This window comes from Argiope bruennichi, chromosome X1 (assembly GCF_947563725.1).
Source record: "Argiope bruennichi chromosome X1, qqArgBrue1.1, whole genome shotgun sequence".
Taxonomy (NCBI): Eukaryota; Metazoa; Arthropoda; class Arachnida; order Araneae; family Araneidae; genus Argiope; species Argiope bruennichi.
This window is the reverse complement of record NC_079162.1, coordinates 72,709,503-72,729,665: the sequence shown is the minus strand read 5'-3', so window position 1 is coordinate 72,729,665 and position 20,163 is coordinate 72,709,503. Positions and strand designations below refer to the sequence as shown.

Genomic DNA, 20,163 nt, shown 5'->3' with positions numbered 1-20,163 from the left:
TAGTGAAAAATACTTTTTATCAGTAGAATTTCAAATTCTTTATTCTTTGTCAAATGTTAGAGCCCATATCACTATTTCTCGTTAATCCCTCCAAATTTCCAAGGTGTTCTCTTTCATTCCCCCCCCCCCTTTAGATCTTCCGTTTAGAAAGCGAAACGCATTCAGTATACTTTCTGTTTAAAAATGTTTCAGATCTGACACGCAATGGTCTTTATTTATTCAGTGACAATGATTTCCAGTCGCTAAGATTTCATTTTCAATTTGAAGCTCTTTATTATTTGTCAAATGTTAATGACCATGTCAGTAATGCTTCTTAACCCCTCCAAATTTCCAAGATGCTCTTTTCCATCCCCCCCCCCGAGATTTTCCTTTTAGAAAGTGAAACCCATTCAGTTCACTTTTTGTCTAAAAATGTTTCAGACCTGAAGAGCAATTCAGTGTTCTTTATTTATTCAGTGACAATAATTTCAAATTGCTAAAATTTCAAATTCTTTATTCTTGGATCAAATATTGGTGATCATATCCCTTGCATTTGTTTATGGCTCAAAATTTCTAAGACGTTCCCTATCATTTTTCTTGAGGTTTTCCGTTTAGAAAGCGAAAGGCATCTAAGTTTCTTTTCTATTTAAAATCTGTTTGGCAGCGAGGTCAGGGGAACTCGTTCACCTACTTCGGAATGGGACTATAGGCAAGTTGCGACAGATTACTGGAAGGGTTGCTAGCTCTTTGCTTATTGCATGACCTTTGGCGGAGCGATATTTGCGGTTGCTGACATCAAAGACGCTTAGAAAGAGAGCGAATGCACTCTCACGATACCCAAGAACAGGTTTGGCAGATGAAGCTGTATACTGTCCGCACCCTAAAACAAATGATGGATTTCATTGTGGTTTAGAACAATGCAATGCTATAAGACCACGCAAAAGCAAACGAAGCATCACAACAATAGCTATCAAAAACCGCTCAATTTTCAAGAAGTAGTTCTTGAAAATCGATATTCGAATAAAGATATTTTTACCTACTGAAATAAAATAGATCATTTTTGTGTCAAAATGGTATGAAGTCCTTGAATGAATAATTGAATAGAGGAATTGTTTTATAACAACAGAAATAAAGAAAACATTTCAGAAAATTTAATGGAATTTAAGAGTTTAATGCTACGAAATTATAGACCAAAAAGGGCAAGCAAAAACTTCAAAATTTTATATTTAATTTAATTTTTTTTATTTAACGATTTTATATTTTAAAATCAAATAAAAATACCAGTACAATCTTTATCAAATCAGAATGACACGAAAATTATTTAAGAACATTTTACGTTAGAACTTCTTGGACTTTCTAATGCTTGTACAATTTTACAGATAAGAAAAATAAAGATTTAAAGAAAAGATTATGGAGGCGCACTCAATTCAAAGACTATCAGTGCTGAAAAAGATTTTTTAAATATTGCCTTTTTAACTTCTATTAAATCTATATTTTTGTATTGAATATTCGATTTTATAATTATCTTTATTTTAACAGTATTACATAAGCAGATTTCAGTGTTTATTTAATTTGCAACTTACGAGTCCTTTGTCTTTAGTATCTTTTCCTTTTTGTAACATTCTGAATGTACGAAGGAGCGCAAACTTAACGATGCACATCAAAATATATTCATTCATTCTTTACAGAGCAATTGCCTTTATTCGAATAATTGATATATAACTAGAAATATTAAGAAAGCATTTAAAAAAATGCAGAAAGTAGTAATGAAATGGGAAATCGAGCGAATACTAAACACAAAAAATAAAGCCAAAAAAAAAATGAATTCAGGAGAGAAGGACGGATAAAAAGTAGAGATTGGAAGAATGCCAATTCCTAATTTTCTTGAATTGAGTCCCAATAACACCGTTTTTGTCATTTTAATCATTTCCACAAATTATTTTTTTAAGCAATTATGAGATGCAACAAAAAATTGTTCTATGATTGCCCATCTAAACGGTCTTTCGTTTTAAAGAGATTTCCCAGAACAATAGGCTTTCAAAACGAGATTGAAATTTTAGTATGAATATGCCGACAAACGTTTAAAAAAAAAGTAAAAGTGATTTTTTGAAACTTTTGTTAGGGGGTTCTGTTCTTAAATGCTCAGATAAAAATATTTAGACTATTAAAAACAGAAAATTTTATTCTCGTATTAAAATGTCATGATCCATTACATCATTGGTGATATTCATTATTTTAAATATACTGTTATAAGAAATACTTTGTTTTCGCATTTACGACGAGCCAGAATTGTATTAAGAACAAGGATCTTTAGAAGTAAATTTCTTTTAAGTGTTGTGAATCATTCTACTAAATATATCGAAATCTATATCAGCCTCGTTTGTCTGAATGTTTTAATAAACTATTATGACCTGAAATGATTTTATTTCTTTAGAATTCAGAGTTATATTAACTTTGATATATTAACTTTGTTATATTCCTTTGTTATATTAACGAATGAGAATACAAGTTATATTGCTCAAAAAGTGAGAAGCACAAAAATAATATTTTCTTGGTTGCTGTTATAACGAAGAAGTTTCCAAAAATTCAAATGACAGTATCCACTCTTGTGTACTGGTAATTTATCGACTCAGTAATGCGCAATTAATGACGTTATAACTTTACCTGTTGCACAAAATACATGGACGTAAGTAAAAAATTTAGAAGCAACTAATATGCAGAGAACCAAGGAAAAAAATAATTAATTTATCAAATACTATTTTTGTCTACATTCACATACGATGATATTTTGAATGCATCAGATGATCAATAACAATAAAATATGTATTGTGCAAAGAAGAATATGTTGAGCCATACCCTCTAGCATCTTTCGTATCATTTTGCAAATTCGATGTCCGTTCATCAATATGTGCTTCACTATTTTTAATCATCTCCTGCATGCAAAGTGCCTTCATGTGTGAGGATTAATATGTAGGAATATTTATGAAACTAATTAAAGTGTCTTACTTTAATTTTATTTTTCTTCGTTAGTTGTTCATACGTCTTTTTGTTTTTCACTTTACATCCACATTTTTCACTTTACAAGTATTATTTCACCTTCCTTCATAGTTTTCACTGCACCTGTGAATTATTTATTCCTAAAAGCGGATGTAGTCATATGAATTTTTTTTTTCTAAATTTTGTTGTTACAATCAAAAGAATGAGAGTTTCGTTTTTGTTCTTTTTCTCGTGTACGAACGCATATTTTGAAATACCTATATATCATGATACCTACACCTAAAATGTTTACTTTTAGTTTTCTTCATTAGTTGCTCATACGACATTTTGTTTGTTCATTAATTCCATATTTTTCATTTTACAAGTACTATTTCACCGTCTTTCGTAGTTTTTCACTGCACCTGTAAATTATTTATTCATAAAAGTGGATGTTGTCATTTGAATTTTTTTTCGAAATTTTGTTGCTGTAATCATAAGCGTGAGAGATTGGTTTTAGTTCTTTTTCTCACATTTGAACGGATATTTTGAAATACCTATATTCGTAGAACATTACAGCTGAAAGAAGAACAAATATCAGAAATTTTTTATTACAACCAATGATAATAAAATTGTTACTATAGCAATTATACGAACGCATATTATATATTATATAGCAAATATACGAACGGTTTTTTTAGATGTCAACAAAAAAACAGAATATAAAAAGTGTGGAACATTCTTGTTTACATCATTTAGCAATATTTTTGACATAACGAAAGCCCGACCTGATGACCATTTTCATGCATTCTTAATCGCATGATGCATGGAATGTCTCATTGAAGAACTTTTGAGAGAAAATTAGGCGTTTCCAATCATACAACAGAGTAACAATTTTTGATAAAGAGTCCATTCGGTCAGCCAATCTCTTAAATGGCATACATTAAGAGCACGGAATGACTCGAACTCACACCCATCTTTTCCGAGGCGTTAGGAGATCAATCAAAGGTGTCTTAATCCACCAACCCACAGATTTGGTCTACAAGAAATATTGGTTAAGTCCAATTTTTCACGCCTTTAAAATATCGACTCACCGAATATCATGGCTATCGGGGATCGTTAGACTATGTTTACAGAAATGAAAAATTAAAAGTTGAATAAGCCTTATAAGTATTTTTGGTAATAATACATGTAGTGTAATCGGCACCGCAAAGATGATAAACGAGCCTAAAAATTCTGCCAGACTTCTTCATCAGTAACAAATACCTAAAAAATGTTGATGCGAAAGATAACATCAGCCATCTTACTACTTGTGTATTAGGGTGCTAATAAGTAATTTCTTTTTAAAGGGCATATATTTTTGATACATATCTCAGGATTATTACAATATCGAATTCATTAAAATAGTGTTGAAGTACAAAAATGTTCAATTTTCTACTGAGATTTTTTAGAATTTTTTTTATTCATTTAGTCGTGAATGACGTCATACCTGGACAAGCATAAGTACAATCTTTAATAGCCGGCAATATCAAAATATCATTAATTTTGAAAATATGCATTAAAATCTAGAATTAAGGCCTGTGAGATTAAAAAAAATCTGTAATGGGTAAATGATGAGAAGGTGAATGCAAACCACTTTGGCTTTGTGACACTCTCTGGCTGATGAAGAAATAATCAGATATATAATAAGGAAAAAGGAAGGCGAGGAAGAGTAGGAGGAAGGTAAAGATTAGGACTACACCCAACCAAAAAAGTTACAAGAAAGGCAGCAGATGAATGATTGACTTTCATTAAATTTGTCGAACAGCATTCATCATTGTCAGCACACGATACTATGAAGCATCATTGTGTTGTCAGTCGAATTTCAAAATTCGTGTGAAAATTTTCTAAATAGGCACATTTTAGAAATTATTTGCCATTACATTAAGAAATAGTAACTTACATGTGATAATATGATAATATGAAGAGTAACTCTAATTTTATTTCAATGAAATATAAAATTGCCTGTATGTGTTTTGATTTAAATACTGTGTATAAGTTTTTATATGATTTACTTAACTATAACCGATAGATCTAGAAACATCCCTAATGAATTTTGTATGTTGCAGCTTTAACAGATGGCATAAAAAAATAATATAAGCTAACTCAAGAAGCATTTATTTAAGAGACAAGAAAAATCTCTCACGCTGTCGGTGAGGTCTTGTTGTCGCTGTTAACAAAGCTTTTCTTTTTTTATTGCCTGTTTAGAAAATACGCCAAACTGTTAAGCCATTTATACTTGTCGACGATAGTTCAACAATTTCATGTCCACAATTTTGATCTTAACAAATGTCCGAAACAGTTGATTTGCATTTTAGTTTATTAAAAGTGATTTGTCTGTTATTATTAAAATTATCTTTACCATACAATTTTTACTAATTTGGGAAAGATTGCATATATTGTTCCAAGTCATTTGAAATCGAGTAGGGAATTTCAGTATTCCAATATGTGGGTGCACTAGATGCTCAGCAACTGGAAAAAATTATACACGTTTTCCATTTGCATTTTGTTTTGTTAAAATTTTTTTTAACTAACTTGAAATTGCCTCTCTGTGATAATACTGTGATGAAAATTTTTTGACTTTCACTTAGAAGCACCAAGAAAAATCTAAAAACTTGATGACTAAAAATTCCAGATATGCAAAATCCTTCGGTGTGTTTGGGAGGAACATTCAAAGTATAGTTAATTTTGGACTACTTAACATCGAGAAAATTATTATTAAAGACATCTGTTTTGGTACGTATGACTGACTTAAAGCAGATATACTATAAAAGGCCGTTTGCATTAATAAAAAAGATACAATCTAACAAAATTATAGCGAGATATCACATGATCCATGGGTTACTCAACAATAACAACAAAAGAAAGCAGTTGAAAAAATTAAATTTACTCTGCTCTCATTTCACGTATCATCTGATATCATCTTTTCATATTATTCTAGCAAATTCTAATTCTTATGATTACTTTTTACTTCAGAATTTCTTAAGGGTGGATAGAAAATTTAACAACTTGATAGAGAAAGGCCATAGATATCTAGGACGACTAAGTTGTTTAAATGCTTATTTTTCTATTATGTATTCTAAGTTTATAATGTAATAATTGATAGATCCGGCATTACTAATGATTAAAATCTTTTCACGTGTAACCTGTTTAACAAAAAAAAAAAAAAAAAAAAACGTTTGTATAAAATATTATAATATACAAAATCTTTTTATCTTGTGAAACGTTTTTTTTAATTAAAATAATAATATCCATTAAACCGGAAGTTTTATTTAAAAAACCCTACAGTTAATTTCCGCTATATGTTATTAAAATTTTTTTTAATATTGCAACTTTGTTCCCAAATACTGAGGTATAAGAAAGGTCAATTTCGTCGACTTAAACTTAGTTTTAAGCATGGTTAAATCACTGCTTTAAGGACAATAAAAGCATTGTCAAAAGACGTATTAAAATAAAAGATAAATTTTCAAAACATAGTTGTAGATATTTCAAAAAAATACTGAAAATAAAATTCTGGTAAGTTTCTAATTAATTAAATATTTAATTATTTTTTGTATTTTTAAGAGTTGATATTATTTTTCCTCATGTCTTATTATATGAATGTGTAAAATTTGTATTCGGTACAGTTGTTCAGGAGGAGATGTGGAACATACATGCATAGTCACAGTGGCTTTTTTTTTATATTAAGATTAGATACATACAGATGTTTCAAAAGTTGAAATGTTTTCTTTAAGGGTTGTTAGTTTTTCTTACTTTATTCTTGCCTTTCGCTCTTAACAAATAATATTGTAATGTGGGTGCTTAAATTTACCGTATATTAAAAAAAAAAAGAAGTTGATATATTTTTGGAACTAAATAACCAGTCATTATGCATATACATCTACCTATTTCGATTCATCGACAAGATAATGTGGGAAAATTATAGAAATTATTAGAAAAATATTTTTTTCTCCCCCTCCCCTCTTCTTTGTATAGATGTGTTTATTTCGAGACTTTCACAAAAACTTCCTTTATTTTTCTTCGGTTGGATTTTTCTTAAACTTTTGATAGTCTGATTTCGCAAACCCTTTCTAATTATCATTTAATAACCGCATTCAGCCTATAATTAGCATTTGATAATCTGATTTTTTTTCTTGCATCTTTCATATACTTCTTGATATTCTGTTCTCTTTGTTTTTGTGCATTTCATTTCACATACTTTAAGCGTATTATGTAACCAAGAATTGTCTTTCATCATAACCAAGAATTGCCTATTTTCGGAAACCCGAATGCTGCATGTATTGCAATGTTTTGATTGCAGTGATTATTGATTTGTATTCCTTTTAGTATATATTCTATCGCACTGACTAAGAATCATCACAATTTTAGTTAGAAGTATTCCACCATCCCCACCTTTATGGGAACATACCGCTTGTACATATTTAAAATGTTTTAAGAAGTTATCTCATTTAGAACTAGGCATAAGAAATTTTTGGCTTTATTCATTGCCTATTGTAAAATTTTTACAAGCACAGAGTATCGCTTCTTGATATAAACTCGGAAATTAATTTAAAATTTTAAGAAGCACTATATGTAGAACCAGCGGAAGTACTCATCTCTGGACGTTTTGGTATATTTAGACATCATACCAATTGCTTCTCGGTTCTCTTTATAAGAGTCCCCTGACTGTATCGAGAAAGGTGGTAAACTCTCGAAAGTCGCGGCGAAGTCCGCAAGCAGGAGTGCCCCTTTCTATATTTCGACTTTTGACTAAATCTATAACATCTTGCGCAAGAAAACGAATATGTATTGTGGGCGCCTTTTTTTCGATCGATTAAAATCGAAATTTGATGCAATGTCTAATTTTGGTTATCAGTTACTACGTTACTACGGTTACTACGTTTCATTTATCTAAGTTGAAGCTTTTTCGAATTATCACATTCGCATACCCGCGAATATACAAACCGATAGACTTCGAAGCTTTTAGTGGATTTAGTTCAAAATTTGACTATGATTTACATTTCAAATCATAAAACGGAGTATAAAATTTATCCATTTAATTGCTCACATTTTTTAGATCTCGTGCTCAAATGCAAAAGAAGAGATAGATCGACCGACATACTCATAGTTCCTTTAAATGAATGTCGCCAAAAATTTGAAAGAAATATACAAATTTTGTGAAAGGCAAAGTAGTAAATTTCATGAGTTCACAGACAGGAAGACACAATTCCATATTAAATTTCATTTCCAACCTTATTTTATTTTTTGTCCGCATACCAAATTTGATGCCTGAAACTCGTTGTGTTTTTCAGTTATCATGTTTACAGACCAACAGAATAATAGTCATAATTCCAAAAATATATTTTCCGGATTCAAGGACGTCTAAAATGTCAATTTGATTTTACAAAGTCCCGATGTCGAATTTTTTTATGAATATGACACTTATTTTTGGTGAACAGTGGAAATGACTATCTTCGTAAATAACTTCCAAGAAAATCATATTTAAAAATATATATATAATCAAAAAATGGAGTGTTCATTCTATTAATTTTTGGTTTTGGTTTTTTTTTTAACAAGGAGATATTATCATTTAATAATTTTCACTTAATTTTAAGGAATATAATGGCATTAAACTATCAAAAATACACATATACCATAGAGATCATGAAATTATAGTTCATGAAAAAACATTTTTGAAAATTCTAAATCTTGAAAAAATAAATACATTTTTTTTAAAAAAATCAAAATAATCTATATTTATTTTAAAATATTATGAATTACCTTACATTTAGGAAAATAAGCTTTTAATAATAATACAGACGAGTGACTATTTTATTCGCTTTAATAATAATCTTAGGAAATTCTATAAACGAATTACCTTCAGATAAAATATGATTCAGTGTAATTAAGCTTTAAATACTCGAATGAAATCGGGTTTCTTTTTATTAAACCTGTAAATGTCCTTTGAATTACTTTCGAAACAATATTATCTTTCATACTTTTTGACCTGGAAATTAATAGTGTTCACTTTCAAGTTCTTTTTGATAAAGTCAACCGAATATTTTAGACAGAAAAAACGCGTGAGAATGAGAACAGTTTCTCGAATTTCAAAATTTAGCTAGCTTCATCTTACAACAACCCGCCTTGTGTTACATTAGTCAATTACACCTGTCTCAAAGTATATCCTTTGAAATATCAATAAACTTAGATTACGGTAGGCACCTTTCTTTATATTATATTATATTATATTATATTATATTATATATATATATATATATGAAAAATAATAAATAGTTATATGATCTGGTTTGGTCAAATGAACCTATTGTTCTTTGTTTATTCTTTAAAATTCAATACACACTCCTCCGCTCCCTCAAAAACTCCACAGTGAGATATAGTTTTCTAGGTTGTAGTCAAATGAGAACTTTTAGGCTTAACAAAATAAAAAAACACGAATGGACAAAAGATATCTTTAATGTAATTAATAGTCTCACATTAGGATAATGCACAGTCATTCGCTCTCTCAAAAATTCCATAACATGATACAGCTTTCTAGAATTCTGTAAACTGAGAACTTTCAGGTCTAACAAAGACCATAATAATATCAGTGGAATAACGATAATTTTTTAAATGTAGTTATTAGTAAAAAAAAGAAAAGGTATTAGTCTCACATTAGTACAATGCACACTCTCTCGCTCTCTCAAAAACTCCCCAGTGAGATATAGTTTTCTAGGTTGTAGTCAAATGAGAATTTTTAGGTTTAACAAAATAAAAAAAAATATCAATGGACCAAAGATATTTTTAATGTATTTAATAGTCTCACTTTAGTACAATGCACACTCTCTCAAAAAATAAATAACATGATACAGCTTTCTAGACTTCTGTAAACTGAGAACTTTCAGGTCTAACAAAGACCATAATAATATCAGTGGACCAACGATAATTTTTTAAGTGTAGATATTAGTAAAAAAAAGGTATTAGTCTCACATTAGTACAATGTATACATTCTCGCTGACTCAAAAATTCTATAACATGATATAGCTCTCTAGGCTGCTATAAATTGAGAGGTTTTAGGTCTAACAAGAACCAAAAAATATCAGTGGACTAGAGATATTTTTCTAAATGTAAATATTAATAAAAAAAAACATTAGATATCATACCGGAAGACCATTAAAAATTTAAGAAATTTTGTCATTTTAAACAAAATATTGTGTTGAAATGGAAAATTATTTTCTTCGTTTCTTTTTCGGAGACCAGTTAAAAAAATAAAATACAATCACATTTTAATTTATGTAATTGCCTGAAATTATGGTTATTTTAATGGCATTAAAATTATAAATATAAATCTTCATATATAATACATGCATAAATTACAGGCCTACAGAAAAAAAAATCCAACCACTTCCAAATCTTTCGAGAATAAGTAAGTCAGGGCACATCAAAATTGGAGACATTATACATGAAAATTGTGAATATGTGTTGAATGAGCATACAAATTTACTGACATTCTCCCTTATATTTTGAATTTGTATTAACAAATTTAAGAAATTCAAAGAAGCAATAAAAACTGTTATGCATGTAAAAAACTAAGAATCTTATAATATCAAGAAATGAGCATACAAATTCTATAGAAATGAAAACTATCTTTTAATATTAAAAAAATGATAGAGTTTTATGACTGGAAGATTTTGTTACATATCCGTCTATCCATAAAAGTTTAACTACAAAAGAAATTTTAGTTTAATAAATATCCAATTAAAATGCCGTAAAAAATTTCACTGGATGAGAAATTAATAATTCATTCGCCATAAAAATTCATAATAATGCATTTTCTTTTTCCTCAAAAAAAAAAGGGGTCAGGTTGGTTTCTGGAATGAATTATTTGCTAAGTTTCAATAAAAATAGGATACTTTCTAGTTAAATTATATAATTATTATACACAATTATTAATATTATATAATTTATTATTTATTACAGCTGCCTTTGGCGACCAGCTGGTTCGTGGGATTAAGAGTCTCTAAAAATTAAATATTTTGTGAAATTATGTCTTATTGATCCTCCCAAAAAATACTTTTACATGACTAAATACTTACGACATGAAATTTGCACGTGCTCTTCAGGGGCCTATTTCTAGGTAGCTGTGTATTTCTGATATTTATTATTTTTAACTAAATATTTTAGAAATATTTAATTAAATAATAAAAAATTATATCAAACTTTAGTATTTTTGTTGGCTTTAACTTTACTTCATCTTCCAACTTTTTTTTATTTCATGTCTTTTCTCAATTAACTCATATTTGACAGAAGTATGCAAAAATTCGCCTTTATTTCTAGAATCCTTCTCTTTTTCGAGCTTTTAACCACTGCGAACTTGAAAGTACACTTTTCATTTCAATACAACTCAATCCTGATATATTTACCGATCCAATATAGCTCCTTTTTTATATGCTAATATTTTTTTATATAAAAAAGTATTAACATATAAAATACTTTACACAAAATTAGCATTTTTTTTTTTTTTTTTTTTTTTTTTGAAAAAAGTGTTTAAAATGTGAAAAATGCAGACGAGGAATTTTGAATCGATTTGAAAAATACAATTTTCTAAATCTCATTGCAGAGTTTAAAACCTAGGAATGTAGTTTCAGTTAATATTTTCCGGTCTTTAGGCCCCACCGGAGTAAAGTGCTTTTCGATGCATTTCTGCTTTTAATTTAGACTGGAGAAGGTTTAATGGGACCTGGATGGCAACATGAACTGGACATAAATGAATAATCAATGAATCATTTTAATTAATTATCCTGGATACAATTAACAAGTAAATTAATTAATCAATCTGCAATAAATAAATAATCTTAAAAATAAGGAAATAAGATTTTTCCATTTTTAAATTTTTATAGTGAAAAAATAATCATAATAAGATAGAGTTATACAGAGATGTAAATTCTGGTTTGATCTTAAGATCAGAGGTATTAAATACGTATTGCTTAGTCCGCGATGTCTGTAGTAAGTGCAGAGTTTTTTTTTAATGATAATATAAATGATAATATGTCTTTATAAAATAATTAACTAGTAATAAAAATAAAATTATCTAATAAATGATTAAACTGAAATAACAATAATTTGAGAATAAATTAATTATATAATTATAATTTTTGTTGCATAAAATATCTTACATTTATAATTGTAACGAATATAGTAAACACTGTGAATTCATTATTGTAGCAGACCTATGTCTTCTTAAAATTCCTATATAATAAAATATAATTCCTATATAATAAAATTATTATATAATATAATCCTAACATCAGTAATCTTCAATATTTTTGCTGATCTAACATAAAAAGGGTGAACTAAATTCTAATCCCTAGCTTTCAAAACTAATCTCTAATTTGTAAAAAAATTATTATTTATCGTTCGAATAGTTCATAGAATATTTTTAATTAAAAATTCTTTATTTAATTTCATAAAACGAATCTTAAGTTGTATAATTATTTAGTTAAGCACATTCATCATTTCTTGTTTGGATTTGTAATTGCGTGTGATTTGATAAACCCGACCGAAACAATTAAATTGATAAATAAATACAAAAGAGAGAGAAAAATAAAAACATGGGAAAACACTGAACGATAAATAACTATTTAAACAGCTTTCACTTTCGTATTATGCACAAAGAAGTTGATATTATTACTCCGAATAAAGTAAATAAAAAAAGAACAACCCAATAACAGATAATGAAGTTACGAAAGTGTATTATGCTAATGTTTAGATCAATACTGTCTGCATTTTCTTTTTTCCCGATTATGTAATTAAGCTGATTGTAAATTCCTTTCTAACTAGTGTGGTTTGAACGAAACTTATTGGCATAAATAACTTAAGAAACTAGACAATTTGCTTTCTAATCGGTTGGTCTTGACATTATTGCCGTTTTTCATTATTAATCACGAAGGTTAGCGTGGAAAATCGGCGCGGTTGTAAAAACTTATCTAAAGGCTGGCTAGTGCATTTCTTATAATTACAGGTTTCGAATTAGAGGTCAGAGTTGCACATATTTAAAGATACTGCCGACTTACTTGATGAAAAGCAAAGCGCCGCAATTATCCGAGCAAATTGCTCCACTCTACACCAACTAGGTCAGGCACATAAACCATGATTTCTCTTCCTCTCTCAACTCATTAATCTAAAGAATGTCAATGATTGCCATATTCGGTGGTTCATTTCGTAAACATAGCAATATTAATAAGCTCATTAAAATATCACATCCGAACTATTTTATAACCTCAAAAGTATGGACACGCAAGAAAGGAAGGATTCGTTTTTACTTTCTCGTATCGAGAGAGATTGTTAAAAAAAAAAAAAAAATCGAACTCGAGATTTTGATGAATCTTCACGTTTCACAACTAACTCCCTGAGTTCGAAAAACACATTTTTGGTGTTATGTCTGTCTGTCTGTCGATATGTCTGTGAACATAATGACTCAAAAACGCTTTGAACTAGACAGACGCAATTTGATATATGATCTTTACATTAAATTTGCAGATTTTTAAATTTTGAGCGAAATCCATTCAGAGAATATCTACGTGTATATGAATCTTCACGTTTCAGAACTCCCTGAGTTCAAAAAATACATTTCTGACATTATGACTGTCTATCGGTAGGTCGTTTTGTCTGTGAACATGATAATTCAAAAACGCTTTGAACTAGACAGACGCAATATGCTATATTTTCTGTACATAAAATTTATAGATTTGTATCAAATTTTGAGTGAAATTTATTCTGAAGATCTCTGTGTGTTTGAATGTAAATCAATACAGTTACTACAAGACGGAGAGAATAATGGGGGTAAAATTTGATACACAAATTTAACATCTAAAGTGTAGATACCTAAAAAATTTGGAATTAAATCTATAAAGGGGTTGACCATCTGTCGGTCTGTACTTTCAAAAGAATATAAAGGCGATAACTCTTTAATGCAAGGACTTAAATATATGAAATCTGGCATATCATTTTAGGATTCCAATTATAGTTCTGTGAATGTAGAAATGAAGTATCATTGAAATGAAAAACGTAGAAATCATTTAAAATATGAATCCGGTTGACAAACGACAAAGATAAAAATGGCTGTGTCAAAAGTATCGACCTTAAATAAAATTTACAATTATTTTCGGATAATGTGTTGCTTGTGTATGACATTTATGCAATGTTACTTCCACCGCTTTTGTCTCATCCTTCAGTTTAAGAAGGTAAGCTTGCTTTTTAATTAAAATTTAACCCTTTGCACTAGGAAAAGTAATTCGGAATAGTTATTCTCCCTAATACTTACCTTCTTTAGTGTCCTAAAAAATAAAAATAAAAATTTGAATTTCCCAGAAAATGTAATCTACACCTTATTACAACTCTGTAGGCATTTTTAACAATAAAAATTAAAATAAAATAAATGAATAAAACGTCAAAATGATGCTCCGTCTTGAATGGTGAATGAGAGTCACCATCTGAGTGCAAAGGGTTAAGATCAGTTCTCTGTAAATATACGCACTGAATTACTGCTAACTGTTCCTTTTATAGAATTAAAATTGCTTTAAAATGTTAGAACAAGCTATTAAAGCAACGAATTTTACTTTAAAAAAATACTTTTTAAAAGAATAAAGGATAAGGTTGTAGAGATAGCTCGCCTTTAAATTAATTAAAAATTTAATAGTCCTTTTGCAGATAAATAAAATAATAAATCAATATGCTTAGACTAACCGTGCATCGGCTAAAAATGCTTTAATATTCTATTTACAATTCTTTGGTCCGTATTTTCAATAGAATGAATCGCATTAGTTGATGACTTTTTCTTTTTGAGTTTGCTGACAAAATTATTTTTACATAGTTTAGAGTTTAAACTAAATATAATTTCACCTTGATGGAAAAGAATTGTAAGCTTTCCCGCTCTGCAAATCTCATTGTAGATCTATTTTTTTTTCTTTGTCCAAAACATGTTTAAAAATGAAATTTTAAAATTTTTTTTGCCTATTTTTAAAAGAAGCCGCCAATAATTTAGCTTCACCCTTTAACTGTTTTCAAAATTGTCACATTTAAGTTAAAAGTATATTTGGGTCATAGCAAAATTAGAGCTTCCGTAAGATGAAAATATACATATAATCACTTGAATTACATTTTGATATTCTGAGTGGTAATCTCCTTCATTTCTCTTTCTTTTAAAATATGCCATTTCCATTTATTTATATAACTTCTACATTTTCCTCTTCTGTAATTACTATTATTAACAAAACATCATCTAATTCAATTTAATGAATACTTTTGAATTATAGCACTTTCAGTCTGAAATTAATTTTTTTTCTGTGAATCTGTTGACATTAACTTGAAACTATACACTTCTCCCTTTCTATTTTATTTTTTTTTAATTTAAAACTACGGAAATTTTCTCGTCAAAACATTAACACTAATCCACAACAGCAATTGCCTTGATACCGTGCCAAAAAGATTACTCTGCTTTCTTTTAATTTTAATTCAGGAAACATGTTTGTGCAAAAAATTAATTAAATTAATGGTTTTTTTTTTAAATTTAAGACTCCGGAAATTTTCTTATCAAAAGATTGACACTAATCCACAAGAGCAATTGCTGTGACACTGTACTAAAAAATAACTTTGCTTTTGTTTAGTTTTAATTCAGGAAACATGTTCGCACAATAAATTAATTAAATAAATGGCTTTTTATTTAGAACCTACAAAAGTAGTTAAATTAACCTGTAGTCCAGCTGAATTAGGGATTCATTTGTTTTTTCTATAATATTATGATTAAAATATCAAAACTTCTATCTTTTTGTAATGGTAATCACTTTCTCCTTTCTTGCAAATGAAGAACACAGGGAGAAAGTACTGCAATCGTCAAAAAATTCCAAAGTTTCAGACCTCTCAAAATCCGTCTGAAAAACACATATTTGGCATTACTTCTGTCTGTCTGTGAAAATGGTCGCTCAAAAACTCTGTTTTCTCTCACTCAACGCTCACAACACACTGTTTATTGAAACTCTCTCTGCCGATAGCTACAAAAAACTCACAAGGTGGCGTTGGCGTCGCAACATACCGCCCGCCTTGAAATATTACATTTCAAAATAATAACACTGAACATCAATACAAAATATATCACACCAAAAAAAAATAATTATAATCTAATACAAATTACATTACAATATTACACAATCACTATACAATATTACACTAATTAAATTCTATTATCAATAGGTAATTTACACAATTTTGAAATAGCTCTTTTGAAAACACCAATTTGTGTTTTCACATCACAAACTCTTACGTTACCATCCTTACCGTGGTAAATATTCAGAATACGACCAATAGCCCATTTGGTACTCGGTAAATTTTCCTCTTTCAACAGTACCAAATCACCTATCTTGACATTGGCTTTGATTATTTGCCATTTCGTGCGATTTTGTAAATGGCTTAAATAGGTAATATGCCAACGTTTCCAAATAAGTTGGACAATTTTCGTTACTCTTTGCCACAATTTTAACCTATTAGTGTCTATACTCGTAATATCTGGTTCTATTATTGCACTGATAGGCCTGCCTATTAAAAAATGTGCCGGTGTCAAGACCTTTAAGTCATCTATATCTGAGGACAATGGTGATAATGGTCTGGAATTTAGAATTCCTTCTATTTGATTTGTAACTGTCAAAAATTCCTCATAAGTTAAATTAGCTTTACCTACTACACGTTTAAGATGGTACTTAAAGGACTTCACTCCAGCCTCCCAAAGGCCTCCAAAATTGGGTGAACGGGGTGGAATGAATTTCCATTCAACTCCCTCTGAGAGTAAATACTCAGCAAGAATTTTATCTTGATCAATTACAATCTCAAGTAATCTCTTAATTTCCCTAATCGCTCCAATAAAAGTTTGAGCGTTATCCGAATAAATTTTGGATGATTTGCCTCTCCTTGCAAAAAATCTTTTTAGTGTAGCAATAAAAGCTCCACTCGTTAAGTCACTCACAATCTCTAGATGAATTGCTTTGGTTACAAAGCATATAAAAATACACACATAGACTTTATTTAAAATACCTTTCCTCTGGTTGCGATATTTTATGAAGAATGGTCCACAAAAATCAACTCCACTCACATTGAATGGATAGTTAGGTGTTACTCGATCTCTCGGCAAATCTCCCATTATCTGGTCTAAAGTAACAGGTTTAGCCTTAAAACACACAATACATGAATGAACTATTTTTTTACACAAATCACGACAACTTACAATCCAATATTTTTGACGTATGAGATATAACAATAATTGTGGTGAAGCATGCAAATTTTTTAGATGAAAATGTTCTACAATTAAATAAGACAATCTATGATTTTTAGATAAAAGAATTGGAAATTTACTATCAAAATCTAAATCACTGTGGGTAAGTCTTCCACCAATTCTCAAAATGCCATTTTCATCCAAAAAGGGAAATAAATTTTTTACCTGACTGTCAGTATTGACAAAACCTGATACCTTGAGAGACTTGATTTCCTTGTGAAAGTCTTCCTCTTGAATAATTTTAAGGAGCTTCATTTCAGATTCCTTTAATTCAATAGCTTTTAAGATTCCAAAATTCTTAGGAAAATTAACTCTACAATTGTTCAAGAACCTGTAAATATAACTTAATATCCTAATTAAACGACAATAATTATTACTTAAACCAATTATATCATGCACAAAATTGTTCACTTTAGCATTAAGATAAACAAAGTTATTAGAGTCACTAAATTTTAAACGTTCTAGTTCATGTTGTATCACTCTCTGGTTTGTCTTTAACTCGGATTGGAACTCTTCAATGGAACTCACTGGTGGTGGCTCACTGGAAAACATGTCCTCAGTGGACAAGAATGGAGGTCCAGTCCACCATAATGAACTGTGGTGCAGGCTTGATGGGTCGAGACCTCTGGAAATGAGGTCAGCCGGGTTCTGAGACGAGGGAACATGATGCCACTGTTCTGCAGAGGTCAGCTGTTGAATGGTGGAAACTCGATTTCCCACAAAGGTCTTTAGCATGTTAGGGTCTTTTTGGATCCATGCTAAAACGATTGTTGAATCACTCCACATGTACGTTGGAGGTGAATCAACTTGTAAAGCAGTCACAACTCGTTTCATCAGCTTTGACAAGAGGACGGCGGCACACAGCTCAAGCCGCGGTATTGTGACACTTTTCACGGGTGCAACTCTGCTTTTGCTCGTCACAAGTTTCACTGTTGGTATGCCGTTTGACGAATAAGAACGACAGTATATCACTGCTCCGTAACACTTTTCTGAAGCGTCGGCAAAACCGTGTAATTCAATCCTCGTCGCATGCGGATGCACAATACACCTTTCAATACAGATACTGTTTATACTCTTGAAATCTTCAAGAAACTGGTGCCATTCTTTGGCTCTTTCAGATGGCAACTCATCCATCCAATCAATTTTAAGACTCCAAAGGCTCTGCATGAAGATTTTGGCTTTTGCGACTACTGGACCAAGTAGTCCCAGTGGGTCGAAAAGTCTAGCAATAGTTGAAAGAACACATCTCTTGTTGTAAGAATTCTTTAAATCGACTGCAACTCTGAAAACAAAACAGTCCTCTAGTGACTTCCAGGACACTCCTAACGTCTTAGTCTCGATGAGATTTTCAAAGTCATATCCTCCATCGATATTTGAAGCCAGTTCTAAGTGGCTGCTGGACCACTTATGAAGCTGCATTCCTCCCTTCGCCAATATACCAGAAAGTTGACTCTTCAGTTCCTTAGCTTCCTCTAAAGAAGACGCGCCGCAAAGAACGTCATCCATGTAAAAGTTCTGTCTAAGAATTGGTGCTGCTAAGGGAAAGCTCTTCTCTTCATCTTTAGATAGTTGCAACAGTACTCTTGTTGCTAAAAAGGGAGCACTCACTGTCCCATAAGTCACTGTTTTTAGCTCAAACGTTTTTACTGGATCATCACGATTCTCTTTCCATAAAATTCTGAGCAATGGTTGCTGGCTCTCGTGCATGAGTATCATACGATACATCATTTTAACATCGGCCGTAAAGGCATAAGGATGCTCTCTGAATTTTAGCATTATTGCAAATAAGTCATCTTGCACAAGTCCTCCGTTATATTGCAACGCATTGAGTGACAATCCATTACTTGTCGGATTCGACGCATTAAAGACCACTCTCAATTTAGTGGTACTTTTTTGTGGCCGATATACGCCATGGTGTGGCATATAATATCTTATCTCTGAATTATCCTCCTCAGTGATTATTTCTTTCATGTGTCCTAAATGTTCATATTCGTGTATGAAATCTTTGTATAATTTTAGGTATTGAGGATCTCTCTCTAACCTAATACACAGAGCATCCAAACGTTTGAGAGCTATGTCCCTTGATTCACCTAAACATTTCGGATCATCTTTAAGGGGCATTTTAACTATGTACCGGCCCTCAACATCCCTTGAATGCGTTTTCACGAAATGTTCCTCACACAAAACTGCCTCTTTATTTTTGGTTCGCTCTAAATCAACATTTTCTAATTCCCAAAATTTTCTTAAGGTATCATTTAAATCTCCTTCCTTAATTAATCCACAATGTACGTTTAACTCACTATTTACACAAGTACTACTACCTGAAGCCACAAACCCAAACACTGTATTTTGGAAAATAAGATTAGAATTTTCAGAATATATTTGCCCGCAGCGTAATAATTCATAGAAAATTTCCGCACCCAATAAACAGTCAATGGGACCTGGAACATAAAAAGTATCATCTGCTAAATTAATGTTCTCAGGAATTTGTCCTTCCACATTTAAAAATTTAACTGGAGTTAAATCGGTAATTTTCTCTACTACTAACATATTTATTTCTCTTTTAAAACTATTATCGGAATTTGAAATTACCGCACTTACGCAATTTTTAACACACATGGAAGAATCATTTAAACACGTTACTAGAATATTTACTTTTTCTTTTTTCAATCCCAATTTATCTACACATTGCCTGCTCATAAGATGAGTCATCGATCCGACGTCTAATAAACATCTCACTTCTTGCCAAAAACCAAACGTATCTCGAATGAAACATTTAACAGTGCTCAAAAAAACTGTTTTACTCTTTTCATTTTTGTTTATCGCGAATACCGACTTATGAGCATATCCCGCACCATCTGGCGTCTGTAAAGTTG

At 30.3% G+C, this 20,163-nt stretch overlaps 1 protein-coding gene across 1 annotated transcript; it reads right to left on the bottom strand.

The window, feature by feature from the left end:
• Positions 1 to 662: 662 nt before the first annotated feature.
• On the bottom strand, positions 663 to 19,837 carry LOC129959283 (uncharacterized). The gene is made up of 4 exons (XM_056072105.1): positions 17,453 to 19,837; positions 16,286 to 17,182; positions 14,291 to 14,303; positions 663 to 859 (listed from the first exon to the last, which is right to left on the bottom strand). Exons 1-4 carry the CDS (start codon positions 19,835 to 19,837, stop codon positions 663 to 665), a joined length of 3,492 nt encoding a protein of 1,163 aa, XP_055928080.1.
• Positions 19,838 to 20,163: the final 326 nt, after the last annotated feature.